This window comes from Passer domesticus, chromosome 3 (assembly GCF_036417665.1).
Source record: "Passer domesticus isolate bPasDom1 chromosome 3, bPasDom1.hap1, whole genome shotgun sequence".
Lineage (NCBI taxonomy): Eukaryota > Metazoa > Chordata > Aves > Passeriformes > Passeridae > Passer > Passer domesticus.
Window position 1 is genome coordinate 105,725,740 of NC_087476.1, and position 20,238 is coordinate 105,745,977.

At 34.7% G+C, this 20,238-nt stretch overlaps 1 protein-coding gene across 7 annotated transcripts in view; it reads left to right on the forward strand.

Moving 5' to 3' along the window:
* The window catches only part of QKI (QKI, KH domain containing RNA binding), a 146,205-nt gene that overhangs the window by 47,818 nt on the left and 78,149 nt on the right, over nt 1–20,238 (forward strand). For all 7 annotated transcript variants that reach the window (XM_064414877.1, XM_064414879.1, XM_064414880.1 and 4 more), the window contains exon 3: nt 14,574–14,690. In XM_064414877.1, coding sequence (XP_064270947.1) covers nt 14,574–14,690 — 117 coding nt within the window. The remainder of the gene's footprint in view (nt 1–14,573; nt 14,691–20,238) is intronic.

A 20,238-nucleotide genomic window follows, 5' to 3' on the forward strand; every position in this document is an offset into this window, starting at 1 on the left:
AATTACTGTTTAAAGGGTTTTATGACCACTTAAAGGAGGGAACTACCAAACTGTTCTGTGGGCCTTTAAATAATTGCAAATGGGAATCTAATGATAACAGAGATTCCCATTTTAAAACCATGAAATTGTTAATTTGTCTATCTTTACAGCTTTCTCACTTACGTTGATAATTCTAAGCAATTTAAAATCCAATTATTTCCAAAATACGACAGTAATTAGATTAGTGTTTTTACATGAACAGAACATGTAGCAGAAAAAAAGTCATTTTGAGGGATATTATTTTAGTTATTTGAAATGGAATTGAAACTACCCAATTAAGATTCTCTTTACACTTACGGCATGAGGAAAAGGGTTAATCTTAAAACCAGTATTAAATGCAAAGGAAATGTGACTTTAGTTTATGTTATAATGTGCAAAAAATATTGACAAAGCAGAGGTGAAGCAAAACATGCTAGAAGAACAAATTGCTATTTCACTAAAGATCTAAAGGTGATATTTATGCAAACAACTACACAATTTATAAACAGTAAAAAAATTAGTCCAGAAGCAGTGGGAGGGAAGCAAAACCCAAAAAGGCTTTTTGCTTGAGTGTGTTTGACAAGGCATGGCTTCTGTCTCTGGTAACTGATAAGGTCTCTGCTTTGTTGTTGTGTGTTCTTGTATCTCCTGTCTGCTATCCAGCCCGCAGTGTTGTCAGCTCAGTGAGGAATGTCAGGAGGCTGGAGCAAAAGGGACATTAAATAGTTGACACTGAGGGATGGCAGTAAATGAGATGGGAGCTAAATATATAGGTTTGTGACATTCTAGCAGCTGGCTAAAGTCGTGCTGTTTGTTGCTTGGGTATGCTAGCCTTAAAAAGGAAGAGAATGCATTGTAGCACCGAGAAGAAAAAAAACAGCTGGTGGCTTATCAGTCAGCCCTAATGACAGAGAAGGTTAAAGAGTTTGGAAGGACAAATCTTGAAAGAGTGCTTTTATTAGTAACATTAAATTTTTAATTTGGCATGAGTAGTTTTATAAAACTACTCTAAAACTTGGCTTGTTCAGTGTAAAAAAAGGCATGATTGCTTAGTTGGTTGACCAAATAAAATTACTTTAAAAATTTACTTATTTACTTTTGATCCAAGCAGTTTGTTAGGTGATTTTTGCAGTAACTTACTTTTGATGTTTTCTTGCTCCATAATGGGACTCTTGGAAAAACAGTTTGATACTCAATTAAGTTTCTCGGAGTTTAATGCTTAATTTAGAAGAAAAAAGGCTTGTTTTTCTAATAGATGAAAGTATGAATGTGCTCAAATGGTATAAACTTTATGTATCTTAATCCCTATCTTTATTAGAGAGATAGAAAAGTGCCATGTGATTTAAATATGATTTTATGTTAGATATACTTTCAAAATAAAAGTTAATACTTGGAAAAATCTGTGTATAATTGGTTAAAAGCTTAATATTTGACATATAACTTACTACAACATCTAGTTCTTTCAGTGGAGGCTGTCTGAATGTAAGCTTGAAATAAGTACGGCACCTTAGTCAAAAGCTTAATCCTGCTTGATACTCTTTGCTGCTTCTTCATATCTGAGATTTTTAGAGTTTCTTCTCAAGAACCTGTTTAGTTCTTGAACCCAGACTTGACTGTTACCAAAAACCTCATGTATGGCTCCTCAGCAAGGAAGGTGGTAGTGAAGAAGCCTTTCTGTCCTTTTCTGTGCTCCCAGGGAGTGTCTGTGTTGGTGGCACTCTGACGCTTCAGCAGGGCCATGAAAGAAGCTGTGGGCTAAAGATGTGAAACTGTAATACAGGTTGGAGGTTTCCCTTTTTGTTTTTAGTGATCCTTGTGCTGTGGCATACTCTGACAGGATGGGAAGAGATCAGGAAATTCCAGATCTCCTGCTCTTAGTGGGAATTGGTTTGCTCCCTTCCGTAAAGTTTGTTGGAGGGTTTTGGAAGCGAGGTGTGACCGAGCAGCTTTTACAGGACTGCAGCCGTGATCCTTGGGTCTCATTAGCCTTAATAGTAACAACTGGTTTTCTTTCTATTGTAGGAGCAGCTTCTGCTTGTTACAGTAGCACTAGCAGTGCGGTTTTCTATCATTTTGAGATAGTCTTGTGTTAATTTATGTGTTTGTGTATGTCTTCCTTCTCTTCAGTTCAGGTGGATTGTGCATAGCAGGATGATGTACCAGATAAGGTTTTCAGCCTTGAATTAAAGAGATTAGAGAGATTTGAGCTGCTTTGCTCAGGGAGTTTGATGTATTGTGTTTAGGCAGATTGACTTTTTTATGTACCTCTGTATAGAGAGATTTATGGCTGTGAAGCTGTATAGTAATTTGAAAATCTTAGTACATTATGACATTTCTGGAGTGCTGGTTCCCTTTTTTAATTAGCACAGCAACTCTTTGTGAATCTTCATTTTGAATTCTGTAACTTGTTTAGGCCAATGCCAATATTACCCATGTGTTACATTATACAAAAATATCAGAATTCATAACAGCAGAACTTACCTAATCTAATAAACTTGCCTTTATTCCTTCTATATACCTAATGCAGTTTATTGATAGTATTAGCTTTTTTCCAAGTGATTGTTTCATTCTGCACAGCAAAGAACAGAAGCAAACAGCTTTTACATCTTTATGTTAGAGGTCAATAATTTAAGAGTTATTTTTAAATTGTCTCTACCTTTCTAGTCTGTTATCTGACTTTTCACTGCGTCTCTTGAAAGGAACTTATGGAGTGCAATTTCTTCAGTGTTTTGAAATTTCTTGATTCTTTGATGATATTATGTAAAGTCTTAATAATTTTCAAAAAAAACCACATCGCTCTCCCTTTAGATTTGGATTGCTTTCTACCTTCCATCTGAAGGTTCCATTATCTTAATGCCAAAACTATATGGTGGAGGTGTAATTTTTCTGCAGGAAAAGGAAAATGAAAAATGATTTGTTACTCAATCCTTGGACAGTAAAGCTTCTTAGTATTCACTTAATTTTGAACTAAATGGTAAATTGCTTGGCATAAATGTTTACATCTTAGTTTAGTTTTTAGAAAATGAAATTGAAAAAAAGATTCCTTAGATGTGGTAATTTGCCAAATATAGAAGATTAGGATACCTGTTTTTTTGGTCTGCTGTTAGATAGACTGATCTTCAAATGGGTCAAAGCATTGCTGAATAAATTATGTTAGCTCTTTAGCAGCTAATCTTGGGAAACAGTGCCTTTGAGATTAGAGGTACTACAATTGTGTTAACACAGAACTTTTTTTTTTCTTTTTGCACCTGTGATAACACCCGTATACATTGTGTTTAAAAAATAAAGTGGAGTCTTCTGCCTGGAGGAGATTAAAGTACATTTTCCAGGAAGACTATGTTAGTTGTTCAGTGTTGTTTCAATGGATGAAAATTAAGTTGGCATCCTAGATAACATTTTGGAGATACTGAGTTTTGTATACACAGGAATTACTACATCCTGAATTCTTACTACTGTATTTTGATGACTAGTTCTGACAGATACCTATTTCAAACAGATGACAAAAGAAAACTGTATCTTGGCTTCCCTGATTAATTGTAATGCATTCAGCCAACTGGGTGTAGCTACTCAGATGGTTCTGTCACATGAATTAGAATTTCAGTGGTAAAAATGAAGTTTATTTGGATCAATATCTAGCTGTCATTATATTTCATTAAAATTTTTCAATAACAGAAGCAACACCAAGTATTTAATTTTAATTTACTCAGGTCTTCCTTTAAACTGCAAGTTTAGAATTTGGAGAAAAAAGTTGTATTCTTCAGTGTATTACTTTTGGTTTGTTTTTATCTTTTAATCTGTGGTTTGAAATTTCTTTGTTCTTTAATCAATAAAGCTATATTACCATTATTAAGATGACCTGGAAAGCTAGCCTGATTTTTATTTTATTTATTTCATTTTTTTATAGATCTGGTCTAATGTATTTACATGAGGTTTGTAAAGCTGTTTGTCAGTTGAACATGCTCTCAAAGCCTTCAGCAGAGGTTATTAGAGGTGAATGATGTGGATTTAAAGGATTTAGTAATTCATTCTAAATCCCAGCTATATTTTTTAATGCTGGTTTTTGTTGGTTTATATTTTTTTTTGGAAGGGGCATTTCAAGCATTAAGATGTGGTCTGCTGGGTAAAAAAATGATATATTATTGACATCACATGGATAATCTGGTTTGTCTAGGTTACAGCTGCAGCGATCAGAAAGATTCTGAGCTTTTTGAATGATCACTGTATCAGTGGCTGATACTCTGCTCAGTCAGGAGCAAATGTGAATAATCTGTAATAATCTGTAATGGGCAAGTCAACTCTACTAACAGAGCTAACATTGCAGAATTCCAGTGGCACCCTTACAGGACCTGAAGGGACCCTGCAAGAGAGCGGGAAGAGGGTCTTCTGGGATAAGTCAAGGGGGAATGGATTTAAACTGAAAGAAGGTAGAATGAAATTAGATGTTAGGAAGAAATTCCCCACCCTTCGGGTGGTGAGACAGTGGAACAGGTTGCCCAGAGGAGCTGTGGGTGCTCTATCCCTGGAAGTGTTCAAGGACATGTTGGATGGAGCTCTGAGCAACCTGGTCTGGTGGAAGATGTTCCTGCTCCTGGCAGGGGTTTAGAATTATATGATCTTCAAGTTCCCTTCCAACCCTAACTCTTCTATGATTTTATAAAATGCAGTTAAGTTGATATTTTTATTTTTAAATGGTTATAGTGCTGTGGTGCTGGGGCTTTAATCGTGTGGTGGTGCTTCATAAAAACAATTTAGTTTTTATTGTAGCAAGCAATATTTCTATTCAAATTAATCACCCATTTAATGTAACCTCAGTTAATCTGAAATTATATCGTGTGCTGTTTATTTTTGGCACATTCCAGAACACAACTGGAAGTAGTATTTCATTTATTAAATAATGTTACAGAATACAGGTACTAACAAAGAGAACTTAATAGTTGAATAGGACTCGGGGTCACCCTTTGAAAATTTATTATTTGTGATTCTAATAAATAACAGAACTACTTGAAGTAGCAAAATCTTAAATTGAAACAAATCCTGATTTGTCATATTAAAAATCCTAAAAGTTCTAATTTATTGTACCATTTGTTTTTAATGTTACTTAGAGAATATCACCAGTAAGAAATAATATATGAGTAATTTTTAAGTGGACCAAAATTTTTGTTATGGTAATCCATCCTTTAAACCATTAAACACGTATTGCTGATGTCCAAGAAGGGAAGGCAGCAGTTCTTAATCCTATAGCGAGAACAAGATGCTGCTCTTCACTGATGATTTACTGTCTTCTTAATAAAGTTTTACTGGAAAACACAGATAAATTTCTATCAGCATTTCTTATTAAAGATCATGTGTGGAATCTGTGTGGGCGAGGTCTGTTTACTGACTGTCCAACGAATGCTAAATACTGTGCTCAGTTTTTGTGAGCTGACGTATGTGTTCATTCAAGAGATTTTATTCGGTTCTGAACACAATGTGAACAATTCAGTGTTTGAATTGTGCTGATGGCACCGGCTTTCTAGATTGAGGTGAGTTAGAGGTTAAGCAGCATTGAGGCAGACTGACTCATGCATGCCATGAAACATAAATACCCCGGTACTTTGAAGAGAGATTGAAGTTCTCTCCTGCTCCACATAGTGCTTACTATAAGTTTGATAAAGTTTCTGGAGATCTTTCTCCTTTCTGGACATCTCATAGCATCCATACTGTTCTAATTGTTTTAAGAAGCTGTGCTTAAGAACCCAGTTAAATATAATGTAATTTAACGGAATTTAACATGTTACCAAAATTGCTCCTACACTAACCGTGTTATGTAATACTTAAATGTAGTTCTGGGAAAGAGTAATAGATACAGGCATTTGTATGCAGAGAACTCAATTCTTCTGTTACTAGCTGTATTTTTCATTGGAACCTCTGCAATGAGTAACAGCCAAACCTTTGCACTAACGTGTTCTTTTCATTTTCCTCAAGATGTTGATATTTTTTGTATAGTATATCAGACTTCAAAACACTGAATGTTAAATTTGTTCTCCTGCTGCACAAATGCTGTGTTTCAGTAATGTATTACAGTTATGTTCATATTCTTTGTTTTTGCATTCATACATTTTACAGATGTTTTTGAACTAGACCAAGCTGCTCTCACTCCCACAATAATTATCAGTTCTTTCCCATAACAAGACAAGTTGCTATCTGGCTTTGATGTTGAAAAGTGATTATGGTAACTGAACTAGAACCAAAAGAAACCCAATCCAAAATACCCCCAACCCTACCATCTTTGTTAAAAATGTATGCAGGGTACTAAATAAATATGGAACCAGTCTGAGCACATTAAATATATACTAAAAGTTATTCTTGGCCATTTAATACACTAAGGAAAAGAAAAAATCTTTTAGTTATCTCCTTTCTAAGATGATGTTCTCCTCTTTGTGGCCACTCAAATTTTAGAGAATTAAAGCTACATTAAATACCTTAGCTGTAGTGACCTTTTTATTTAATGTTGAGGATTAAATTGCTCACACTTGAAGTCAACTCAAGAGGTAGTTCAACAGATGTTCTGGAAGTTTTGATTTTGTTTATCTAGCACAAAAGTACCTAATTGAAAATATGACGGATCCTAATTTTCTGACAGTTGATATTCTGTATTTTGTGTTCCATATTTTGTTTTCCATTGTACCTTAATGGTTTTATTTTTGTGTTTAAGTGATGAAGAGATTATTTAATGGTAATTTGCATGTGTAAGTTACAGCACAGCATTTCTAATTTGCTGCTTAACTTCATCACTTAAATGCTTCAATAGTTCTCATTTAGCTTTGATTATAGTTTTTGAATAGTATATATCCGATATACACAGCAAATGTAAGTGGATATATTTGACATAAGTAGATTATATGTATCATGCTGATATTCACTACACGTGTACTTTGGCCTTTACTTTGCTTAGAAAGCATGCCATATTTAGGAATGGAGGGAATGTTTATCATGCTTTGTTGTCTGCAGCAGCTTTTCTATTACCAGTAGTAGGTGGGTTTGTTAAGAGACTTGGGGAAACAACTTCACATGTTGTCACTAGCAGTCCTAACAACTACCTAAAGTTAGTTTGTATGCAAGAATTAACTTCTAAATGTAGTTACTATTGTCTGTGTTCACTGTGTTGACAATGATAATGCCATCTGCTTTGTCAGCCTCTTCTTCCTTTAAAATCTCATCAGATAATCTGTTTTTTTAAACTATGTTAGAAACTTGCCGAATTTGGCTGGCAGACGTTTAATCCTCAAACTACATGTTAATGCAGTTAATGAAAGATTTCACAATTTCAGCATTATTCTTGAAACATTATGCTTTTTCTTCTTGATTTCTGAAATGTATACAAGTGGCTGTTTATGTGAACTTGGACTTCTTTGTTTTTGGTTAATTATTATGTGGTTGCTGAGTGTGGGATGCACTTGTTTTAATTTGATAGTTCTTACTGCTTCAACAAAAGCTGTGTAGCTGTTTTCTGTTGAGATAAGTGTAGTGTTGAATCACTGAAAATACTTCAAAAGGCATGAAATATATCTGGGGTTTTGTCATAATGGAAAAAGAAACTTTCTGTTCCGTTAGTCCCAACCTACCAAAAAAATGTAGTGGTCTCATCTCCTGAATGGGAGGAGACAGTGGCAACAGTTTCAAGTATTTAAAGAGTTTTGACTGAAAGAAGGAGGTGGGGGCTGTAAATGTTACCTGAAAGGTTTTGTATTTAATCCATAACTGCTGTTTTACTGGCATATTACATGTGTACAGGTATAAATGCTAGTTCTCTTAACATTATGTGTATGTGTTTGTACGCTTAGATGTACAGAAATGCACATCACTATAGCTTTGCTTGTAAAAAAGAAACAAACCAACTAACCAAACATCCCACCCCCCCCCAAAAAAAAACCCCTGAAACAACAAAAAACTCAAAAAGCAACGACCAAAAGCAAATTTTGATGAAGTTGTCATTGTGGAAATTGTTATATGGTCGTGATATACTAATGGAATAAATATTGGAAAATGTTATTGCTAGAAAGCATATGCAGTGTAAGGTAGAGTAAATTACCCATTTGTCATTTCTTTTTTTCGTATAAAATGTTTCAGATTACTTTCTCAGAAATTCATTCTCAAAGGTACCTATCTATAATTTTATTCTACAAGCTTTGTTTTCTTCATTAAACACTAAACTGCCTAACTGAAAGTATACCATCTTACAGTTTAATATGCTGTATTTTGTTTTCTAATAGTTCAAGTGGTTTTATAGTTGTTTCAAAACAACTTGTTGTTTTATAAAAAATCAAATCAGCCATATAGATCTGATTTATTTTTTTATGATTATCTAAGACTTGGCTGAGACCAATGCAAGATTTTATAAGAAATGCAGAAAAATAACTCTATTGCCAGTATCATAAAACAATATTCCTTTAAAAAGAAGACAATGAAAAAAAAAGAAACCTGAAGTTGATCATTTTGGTGCGTTAGTGAAAGCTTTATTGGATTCAGTGTCCATTCTTTTATTTGTTTTCTCGGCATAATGCTATTTTTAATCTACTGCTGTAGTATTTCCAGTTTGTTTGCATATAAATGTTACAATTAAATGCATTAGCTGATTTTCTTTCTAAAAAACACGTATGGAAATACATACTGGAATTTAATTGTATCTTTAAGAAATTTATTAATCCTTGGAGTAATGTTAATCTTGCTCACAGAGAGTACTCACATTAAACAATCACCATTGTGAGTGCCATACACATTCATCATGCTTTGTTTTGAATGCCTTCATTGTCTTGCAATTCCTTTGTGTCTCTTCATTACTCCATTTCCATGGTTGGCATTCTAGCCTGTGACTCTGTCAGATTAAGTTATCTTCTAAGTCGTCTTGGAGTATGAGTACTGCAGTCTGGACATTGAAAGTTTCTAATGGCTAAACTGACTGCCAGCATTGCTGCTTAAGATAAAATTTCCAGATGTTCTCCATTATAGCATCCAGTTTTCAGTTGCTTCTTAACCATGCCATATTTTAACCACTGAACCACGCAGAGTCCTGATCTTCAGATGCTTTTTATTTGGTATGGAAAATCATATGACAGTGAAATGAGCAGGAAGTGCTGCTCTCCGTGTCTTCAAAAAGCAAGCTAACCACCAGGACACTTTAAACCATATTTTTGGGATTCTTTAGTTTGCTTAATGTATCAGTATGCAGTCTGAAAACTAATTTGACCATGGAGAATCCTGAATATAAGGTATACTTTTCTCTCTTGATGGAAATCCACTTTCAGCTGGCAGTTATGTCTAACATAGAACTAGGCTATAAAATAAAACTGGGAAAAGTTTGGGTAAAGGAGGGCAAGGCTGCTTGTGAACTGATTGAGGTCTGAAGTTTTTGTCCTGTTATGATTAAAAAAAAAAAGGAAATTATGTGTAAAGGTAGTCTAAAAATGGAGACTTTGTTTCCATATATGACATAACTATACCGAAGCTGCTTTCTGCAGGAGGTTAAAAATTAAATGACATCATCAAGAGTGGGCAGTTATGGTTGCAAGTACTCAGTTGTAGTAATTACAGTGGGGTTTTTTTGAAGGAAATAATAGAATTTATGTGATTTTTTTCTAAGCTGGAATTCGGAAGGTGAAACCAAATGCTGGATTGCCAGAAACATAGATACATTGCTAAGTTTTGTTATGGATCATTACTAAAGAGAGGGCTCTTTTTTTTTTTTGTATGTTTATAATATTTTTCTGAATTTAACTGTTTTTTTATCTTAAAGTATGCTTGAAGTCAGCATGAAGGGTAGAGCATCTTTTGGTTTTCTTGTAAAGAGGAACTACTGAGCTTTTCTTGAGACTTTGCTTAAAATAATGTTTAGGCTGGGTATGAAAAGTTCTCAAATACACAAATTGTAGCTAAGAACATAAAAGCTTTGGAAAACTTTTCTTGATTTCCTTAAGTTGAAATAGACTTGAAGAATAGCTTGGTTTTGGCTTTTTTCCAGTGATAAGTAACTGACTCTGCAAAATCAATGTTTAGTAAGTCACTGGAACATTTGCTAATAAGATGGTAGAATAAATGAGTTTTTAATTGAGTTAAATAATTGTTTGATCAAATGCATATGTTTATGTTCATTCTTGCTAGATTTGGATATTTCAATCAAATTTGATTTTTTCAAATTCATTTCCCTTAATGAAGAACTTTTTTTTGTAAGTTAAATTAGTTCCTGCCTCATCTTATTTTCATATTTCAAAGGAAAACACAAAATACAGAAATCACAATAGAAGTATGAAATTTAGTACTACTTGTCTGCTTGAAGTTCCCCAGATTTTAACATGCATGGAAAGATCCTTAAACATTGCATTTCCCATCCTGTAAAACCCAGACACACTTCTTTGTACTCTCTTATTAATTAGAAGCTCTGAGTTTTTGGCACAGTTCATTCTTACTTTTCTTTATTACTTTTGTTCTGGCTGTGGGGACTGGTAAGCACTGTAAAAGCACCTGGTCTGCTTAGGAAATAGTTGTTCTTTGTAGAACAACTGTTGTTGTATTCTATTCCTTATGTATGTGTAGGGAATAGAAGATGTTTTCATGAGGGGATTTCTTATGCAGTGGACTTGTTAGGTAGATCACCACATGGAAATTCTGTTGACTCTTAGGAGTGATGGTTGCTGCAGAATAATCATTAATATCCCAGAGTAAGTAGAAACACTAGGATTTGGAGCATCTTTCTTCCCCCAGTAGATTTGTTTCTGCTTAAACACGTTGAGTAACAAAGATCCTCATGTGTAGTCTCCCAAAATATTCTGTCACTTTTCTCTTTAAGTGTGTGTGTTTTGGACATGATCTCAAAAAAAGGCAACAACTGTCTTTCATGCCAGCAAGATCCAGTAGTGTTCTGTACATGCTGAAATTTTCAAACATAAAAAGTTAGCAAACTAAGGGAATGTGAGGGTGATGATGCAGAGAAACAGGCAGAGGGAGAGCAACAAGGGCGTAACTGGTTGGAACTTCAGCACCTGAGCTCCACTAAACACTTGTAGTTCTTGGCTTTTAGGGTGCTCTTGTGTTTGTGTGTCACAGTCTTTTGGAGGTTGTTTCTTTAGTTCTGATTTTGAGTTGAGAAGATTTGAGTGCATGAAAATAAAACTCAGGAAAACAATTGTGAAATACCAGTAGTAAAAATTTTTCATACAAAAATAGAATGTGGAGAGATATTAATTCTTGTGGAAGGAGAGACTGACTTCATTTGATTGCTTTTTCTGTGTTGTTGATGCAGAAGCAGTTAATTGTAGCTTGAGCTACTTCTGCTTAATTTTTAACATAATCTCACTTTTCAACATGTGTGAAGTTAGATACATTCAAAGCAGTGCAACCTTAAATTGGTCAAAATGATTTCTGAATTCTCTGGGGCTGAGGTGAATCCTACAGTACTCAAATGCAAAGTGAGAAACACTCCAAGAAATCAAAAGTAAATATTCTTACCTTTGTCTCTGTACAAATGTTAGAACAAAGAGTATCCCTGAACACAGGTGTGTTTTTTATAGAGAAGCACAATGCAGTGATGAGTGTGTTTGGGCGACAATATGAGACAAAGAGCACAGGAAAGAGAGTTAGATGTTAAGAATGGTCTTCTGGATTTGTCAGATGTCTCATTCTGATAATTCTGTTTGATAGTCTAGCTGGCCTGACAGGTAAGAGAAGCACTAGCTGCAGATAAAACTGGATTCTGACAAAAATGTCTAACTTGAAGGCTTACTCTGTGTTCCTGAGTTGTGGTCTTGCTGGTCACTGCTCTGTCTTTACAACAAAATAGTCTGAATTATGTTTTTCTATGAGTCCTGAGCTTGGACTTTTAAGATGGTTGTCTGAGGAACTGAATACTGACAGCGATACATTGGTACAAATCATTTGTTAAAGCAATACTTGGCTTAATCCATGATAATTGATTAGTGATGACTGATTAAGACTGCACCTCAGGTGGGGTCCTGCAGTGTGCTCTTTCATCTTGTATCTCTAACACACTGAAGAAAATTTGGTTGGTAGAACAGAAAGTATGCTTAGAAAGAAATTAGGTCATTACCAAATACTTTTAAAGTCAGTTTTGAATTTTAATTCTGTCTTGAAATTACTGTGACTGTAGTCAGCAACATGAAATTCGTTACACAAATGTTGCTGTTGTATGGGGGCATAAAAGTTTCATACAATAAAACTAGGAGAGAGGATCAAGGCTGAGGTAATGGAGAAGAATATTTGGGGACAGTGAATGTTGAAACAAACATAAGAACCTAATTTTGAGGGAGGGAAAGAAACAACCTGGGATGTGTTAATAAGAATGCGGTTTATAGGATATAATTGTTCTGAGCAACTTAACGTTGTTGAGGTTTTCAGTAGAAGTGCCTTGTCTAGGCATCCTGCATTTGGTTATGATCATATTCTAGGGCCCAAGGGAGGCAATGGGAACAGGCAGCTGTTTGGAAGGAACAGCTGTACAAAAAGACTCCAAGTGTTAATATATACAGTTTGGAAAGAAAAGGCAGGGTTGAGCTGCCTTGGAACAATTTGTGGAGGCTCTTCAAAAGGATCATATGCTGAGAATAACTGGTAAAGGAACTGGTATAATAGTTAACAGATTGTGTTGCAGTTTTAAGTCTGTGATTCTCAACTAGAAATTCTAAATCATGTTCAGAGAACATCAATAAAATTGCAAACTTCAGGATAATGCATACAGATTCCTCCCCTTTTTAATTTGTATCCTGTATAGTTTAATTATTTTTTAATCCAAAGTATGTTATTATTTGTTTTTCTTTTACTTATGATCCAAATTAATGAAACATTAGAGACTGTGGTTTTTCTTAGGAAATTGAGAATATAGCAATAGTCAGCTTGTGTGTTGGTTAAAATATTGATTTCAAATCAGCTTTGCAATATTATTTTACCATTATCAGTGGAATGGCATAAGATACCTAAAGTTTTAGTGTACAGAAGTATGGATGTTGAGAAAAGCAAGTTGGATACTGTTCATGTAAGACAATGGCACAATTTTGGTATTAAACACAAAATGTGTAACATGTAGTATTTTAATAATATTTCACAGCTAAACTTTATTACTTGTAGCTAGTTCACTGCTTTATCAAAGCCTTGTGAATGCTTCTTTAATTTCTTATGATTCACAGTTTCTGTGTATGTTCACAAGTTCCTTTCGTCTTCTCTACACACCCCCTCACCTCCCTGTAGTTGATTCAGACTTCGTAATATGTCTTTGTTTTCTGAGCTTGCAATGCTAAATAACTTTGGGAGTATATATTCCCAGAATAGTTTAGCTGCTGTGAAACACTGTTAATTTTCTTAAAGAACTTTAATTTGCTTGCATTCATAATTTCTGCTTACTCTTAAATCATTTCTGGTCTTTGCAGTTTCATAAGGATTTCAAATACGTTGAGTTTTAGTACTCAAGCCCAGTTTTAATTAGCTGAGGAAATGAAAGCCAACAACTTCTTCACAATTCCATTGAATAACTTGGTTTACCGAGATCTAAAATATCCAGAGCAGAATGTTACAGCAGAGTTTCTGTTCTTTTAATTTCTTCTTTGAATTTAATGTTCAGTTTGAAACTTCTTAGTTTTTCTATCATTTTAGCTGGTGCTTCATCTTGGCACTGCAGTAGTCAAAGAATACTGCTCTGTGTTCTCAATGCTACCATCACTTAGTGCTTTTTTAATTTATGTCATAAATAAATTATTTCAGAATGTGTGGTTGAAAATAATGAAAGGGAGAAAGCTCTTGAAAATAACTAAGAAATAATGTATGGCTAAATGGGGGTATTACTGTGTTGAGTGTAGGCTGGGGGCTGTATGCTGAAATCAGCCAATTAAACATGAAATGCTTGCTTTATTTGTACGTACAACTAAATAAATGATACAGCTTACAAAAGGTGACGTGCTTTTGTTGTGTCTGTATAGACACATAAATTTTTATACATACAAATATTTTACATATATGTGTGTGGATGTATGCATGACAATATCATATTTTTAAGAAATATTGCCAGTGAAGCCTAAAATAAACACGTAAGAGGCCTCATTTGTTTTTTCTGAAGGAAATGCCATGGCATGGGTAGATAAAAAAGGGTTATTTTTTGATGTCCTTCCCAGGCTGAGTACCCAGCTGCTTGGGTTTCCTTGCCATGGTGCACCTTGCTGGCCTATGGATGAGCATGGCTGGACACGTTAGTAGTGAAGGAGAGCAGCTTGGGGTTTCTGTAAGAGCTTGTACAACTTAACGAGGAGGAAATTAGAAACTGCTGCTGCTGTAGACTACCTGATGTTATATCTAAAAGACCTAGTTCCACCTGAAACTTGTATCCCCAAAGTTGGGGTCATATCGGTACTTAATGTATGAAAACAGTACCTAACTCATTTTTCAACCTCAGGCATTTAGTGTGGTGTCCTAAGCCATTAAACACTTGATATTTTTAGACACAGAAATACATCTTGTTAAATTTTAAACTAATTTTATTTACTTGATTTTTTAGAAATTATTTATTTTTTTTCTTTCAGTTTAACTTTGTTGGAAGAATCCTTGGGCCCAGAGGACTAACAGCTAAACAGCTTGAGGCAGAAACAGGATGCAAGATAATGGTCCGAGGGAAGGGCTCAATGAGGGACAAAAAGAAGGTAAGGTCTTAAAGAGCAGTGTAGTTTCAGACACATAATTTTGTTTTCTAATGGAGGATAAGCTCATGTTGCTCATTCTTGTTGTGTTCTTACTATTATGCTTTTTTGTTATCTAGTGTCTTACACTGACTTAGTAAATAACACAGGCTGTCCCGAAGAAGTAAAATGTACACACTCCATAATTCTGCAATTGGGAGTCTTAACTAGCAATTCTAAAGTATTCTTAAGTAATAAGTAACTTAGAATTGTGTCACATTTCATGATGTAAAGGTAAAAATTGAAGTTGAATGTATTTTTCTAGGAAAGAGCTGTTAACCTCAAAGGTCTTATTAATAACTTTATTGTACTGAATTACCAAAGTAATGATTTGTGCATGGAGTGTGGATTGGAAAAGAAAAAAGTTAAATGTATTTCTGGCAGTTGCTTCCATCTGAGTGAGCCAAAAAACACTGTGTTTCTGGTTTTGTTTTGTGTTCAGGTGGAGTTAGAAAGTAATTAGGGCTGTCTTTGCCTTGTCCTGGAATATGCATGCTCTGCCCATATGAATGGGCAAACTGCACAATAGAGCCTTCCTGAATGTCAGGTTGCTCTCGTGGTAACTCTGTTTTTCTAGGTTTATTTTCTAGCTATTTCCCTCTACCTCTGGCTACTGCTGCTGAAGTTACACCAACATCTCCACTGTAGTTTTGAATGTTTCCTCTTTGTTCCCAGAAATACAAAAAATTTATTTTTATTCTTTTTTAGGAGAAACCACCCTTCTTGCGTGATCAGCCACATAATAAATTATATTGATAAATTATAGTACATAGTACAATTACAATAGGAAGTTAATATCTATGCAGTTAAACATCTTTTCTGTTCCAGAGCTTGTAAATGTTACCTTCAAATTTCATTTAATGTCTCTTGTTTTCATAATTGCTGGAACACTGTCACTGTCCTTTGTCTTATTCTACCATTGTTGTAGGTTTTGGAGTTTGTGAAGTACCAGTTAGAGAATCACAGAGTGGTGGACTCAGGCAGAGTCACCATGCCCAGGTTTCCTGGGACCATGTCCAGGTGGCTGCTGGGTGTAGTGTCCTCACACCACTGTGCTTCAAAACCTGTCCTGTGGGAAGTCATCTCTCCCGACAGCCTGGGCAGGTTTAATTTCTGGGGAAGTATTTTTTGGCTGAGTTCCCCTATTCTCCAAGCCTTTTTTTTTAATTGCACCTTTTGACAATTGACAGAAGATTAGGCCGTGGGAGTTACTGGAGTCTTGTATTTAAGAAAAGATTAGAAGAACTGAGACCACCTGAGTGAGTCACCTGTTTAAGTTTAGTAAGAAAAGAAAACTACCTTCAACAAGAAAGACAAGTATGGCAGATCAGATAAAACCCATACACATGAAAAACTAGAAATTGATCCAGTCAGCACTTGAATGACAATTACAGCCTCAAAGCTGGGTTCTCTCATAATTTTTAAACATAAAGTACTTGACCATTGATAATTTTATGAGATAATGCTGCAGTTAGTGAGAAATATATTTGAATGATATCATATTATAATATGTTTTGGTATTTGTATACCAAACATTATGATATAGGTTGTAAACCAGTGTTGAGTGCCAAATAATTTTCTTCAGAAAACTGATTTTCGTGCCATCCATTCTTAATATTTTCAGCTCATTTGCTTTCCTGAGTTGATTTGTATTGGTCATTAGTTCACATTTTTCAGAGCACTTTTTGGTGCTATACCACTGTTGATGAAGTAGAAAGAATTTCATAATCCTTGATTATTATGCACACTAATAAGATATTTATTTTAAAAATAATTATTTGGAAGCTGATTTAAGACATGGAGATCGCAGACGAAAGAATGAGTGACATCTGTCAGTCTGGGGCACAAGAACACATCTTGCTGTTGACTCTTATCTCTTTTCCTGATGAATTATACTTACAAATGAACTTTCTGTCTTGCAGTGCATTTAATGAAAACCACCTTTTTTATTTTCTCAAATGGTTTTTCTCTTTGCAGGTTGTACTTCAAAATGCTAATGAACATCAAAGTATAAATACAGAAGTAATACTATTTTTTTCATGGCAGATTAGAATAAACTAGTTCTTTTTTTAAACCCTTTTTTTAGAGTCGTTGTTTGGAAAAGTCAGTATTTTAGTTTTTTTCACTGAATAGTTTTGAAATTTGGAAGAGATAAGAGATGCAGATTAATATTTTAGGTGTATTTTGTGATATAATTGATACCTGCAAACCTGATTTCCCAGTGCTAATTATAAAAGAAGGTTTATTGGTTGTGGGAAGGAGTAATTACTAAAGCAGTGTCAATCTTATGTGACTGCCACATGGTACTAAATACTTGAATAAACTGTCCATGTGCTTTTGCTGCCTTGCTAGTGGTTGCAGAATCCAAGAGAAAATACAAAAACTGACATTCTGGAAAATAAAACATCCAGATATGCTCTGCAGAGAATTTTGCTTTGCTCTGTGAAAGAAGTCATGAATTAGGAATCCTTGTCATGTGGCCAAAACACTTGAACTGGCATCATATCTTTAAACTTGCTGACAGATTCCCCCCAGAGAGCAGTGGAAATCCTCAAATTGTTTGTATTTGAGGCTCAGCTGGTAATCAGAATATCTCTCTAGGCAGCTTTCAACAAATTTAAAATCAAAACCTTAATTACTGAGAATACTGTGATTGGAGCCTAGGGGTACTTGAAGGAGATTATTGGGAAGAGGAAAGGGGTTGCAGGCATTCATCAAAAGCTAATGAATGTGTAACTTTATTAAGACCAAGGCATTTCTTTGCTCAGTCTGAATGTACCTTTCATTAGGTGGAGAAGAAAACTAGTAACTTGCCCACCAGTTAAAGCATGTGTATAGTGAAGACTGTGCAGTGGTGGATGAGCCAAATGTTTTCTCACATCTCCCTTGTCTTACACAAATTCTGTAAAAGGGGCATTGATGTGCCCATAGGGAGTCAACCCTGTGCTCTTGAACACTGCTCTTGAACTCTGTGCCTTCATCCTCTGTAGCAGCTTTACGTCTGTTGCACTTCATTCTGTATTATATGATTTGAACTGATTTATGGTTTTTGACCTACTTGTTCCTTACAATCCTGCTCACCTTGCAAGCAGAAACATAAGGTTTCATGAAAGACATGCTTTCACATTTAGTACCAGTCTTGACCTTTGACTTGTGCAGAGTTGTTAAAGTAATTTAGATAATTCAATTTCTTTAAACTCTCAATTTTTCTGTTTTTAGAGTATGGCTAAAAAGGAATTAGAAAAACACTGTCCTTGTTACCTGCACAAAGTTTGAGGAAAATATCAGAGGGGAAAAGTTTCTCTGTCTTGTGATCAGGATATTTTATTTAATTTATGTGCTATATAGTATTGCATCTTCGTAATTTTTTTTTTTTTTACCTTTTAGGCTTTGAAATATCATCTGATAAACTTTATTTTCCAGTGGAAAGGCTTAAACATTCTGTTTAGCTAATAACATGATGTCAGTGACATTGGATAATACATTGTTCTGTCTTGTTGAGCAAGCCGTGTTATTGCCACTTTAATTATAAGACGCTTAGCTTTTATATTCTGTGTAAAATACTATGTGTGAACAAACCATAAAGTTCAGGTGCTGACACACATGTTGAAATGGAAGATATTTTGCATGTGCAAGGAAATGAAGTTGTTCTGTGTTTCAAAATGGAAGGCTGAGCAGCCATCGTTGTTCTTTTATACTCCAGGAGTAAATTTCTTGGCTGAGGCTGGTTGCCTCTAACACGTGCCTCTACATGAAAGCATACCAGTGCTGTTTGATAACCACACCTGTCTGTGGTGGCAAATGGTGCTTTGGAGTGGCAGTTTGAAAAAATCTTGTAGCTAGTTGCAGAGGTGGGGTTTTTGACTCTTTGTCAATACCTTTAGGAATATTAGGAGAAAAAATACTTTGACTGGGGACAGAGACATGTGAAAGTGAAAGCAGTTTCATATTCATAATATATCACTAGAATGACTGCCTTTTTGTTTAAAAAATTATCCGTTTTTGACAGTGCTGGTGAAGTTTCTGGAGGTAGGTCAGATGCTTACTTCTACATTTATAACTGTAACTATCAGAATCCCTTGTCAACGTCCCCCTTAAGGATGCTGTTTATTAAAATTGACCTCTAGTTACTGGAAACTGACTGAGACAGTGTGGAGCAGCAGCTCAGCATGTTTGAGATGCTGGGTTCTGCTTTGTTAATTTCTGGTGCAAATCAAAGCTGCAAGTGTTTGATTGTTACATTCACTGCAAGTGTTTGATTGTTACATGGCCATCAACTTCCATATTATCCATTAAAAGCCATTGTATGAGCAGGCTCCTGAACTGAGTTTGTGGTGTGGCTTATATAGCATGTGTCCTGAATCTGCTGCATTCAGGTTATAAACTTGGAATAGAAAATTACTGAAGGCATTCAGAATGAAGTGTTTAAGATACTACCCTGGGAACTTCATGACTTCATAAACTTCAAAGTCTTCTACAGTGACATTTCCTCTGAACACGCTTTTTCATAAGCATGTATGTCTTGATTAAGTTTGATTTCTCAAACTGATCAGGCTTGGAAGACTTTTTTCATGCTTAAATTTTGGCTACTACAATAACTGGCCTTTTATATTTAAACCAACTCTAAACAAAAAAGTATTATTTTAAACTTATATATTCACTGTATCACAACTGCTGTTTTAATAAAGATGTTTAAGAATATACTTAGTGCCTTCCTAGAGGTTCATTGTAAAACATAAGATGTGCTGAAAATATTTTTGGTTGCTTGTTAGCTATTTTTTTTTTTTTTCCAATAGTGGGTACCTCAGGAAATGGGCTTTTCTGTTCCAATTTCAAAACTTTAATTTCATTTGTAACTGGCTATTTTGAATACAGGGGGAATTATAAAGCTGGATTTTATTATTATTATTTTTATTAAAGAATGGTTAAAGCATGGTCTTTTTCATTTTTCACAGACAAAACAGAGGTCTCTTGAATTATATCCCTGGTAATATTTGAGGCAGTAACCCTTTCAAAATATTACACTCTTAGCTAATGGTATAGACAAAAAAAACACATAAAAAGTCATTTTATCAAATTATTTATTAAATTATATAATTAAATGCTAAAGATTATTGAATTTATAATTCTTTTAAATAGAGTTTTTACTAAACAGCAGTGATGGTAATATATGTTATTTCTCACTGACAGCAGACCCCTTTTAAGCCTGTTCCTGGGGGGTTTTGTACTTCAGACTTTCTAGAGTATTATCTTTCGAATCTTACCTTCATACATCTTTTCTTTAAGTAAAAAATGTTCAGTTCACAATGACAGTAGTGAAGAATGCAGACACAACTAGCATAGTTATGTATGGGAATGCAAATTTTACAAGAGAACATTTTCCTGAAGTTTTATATAAGATTTGACAAACGCTTCTTATTTGAAGTAATTTATTTCAAGAGTATGTTCATAGCAGCCAGGGGAGTGCTCTTATTTTCAAGAGTGGAATGGTTTTATGTTGAAGGGGAAAAAA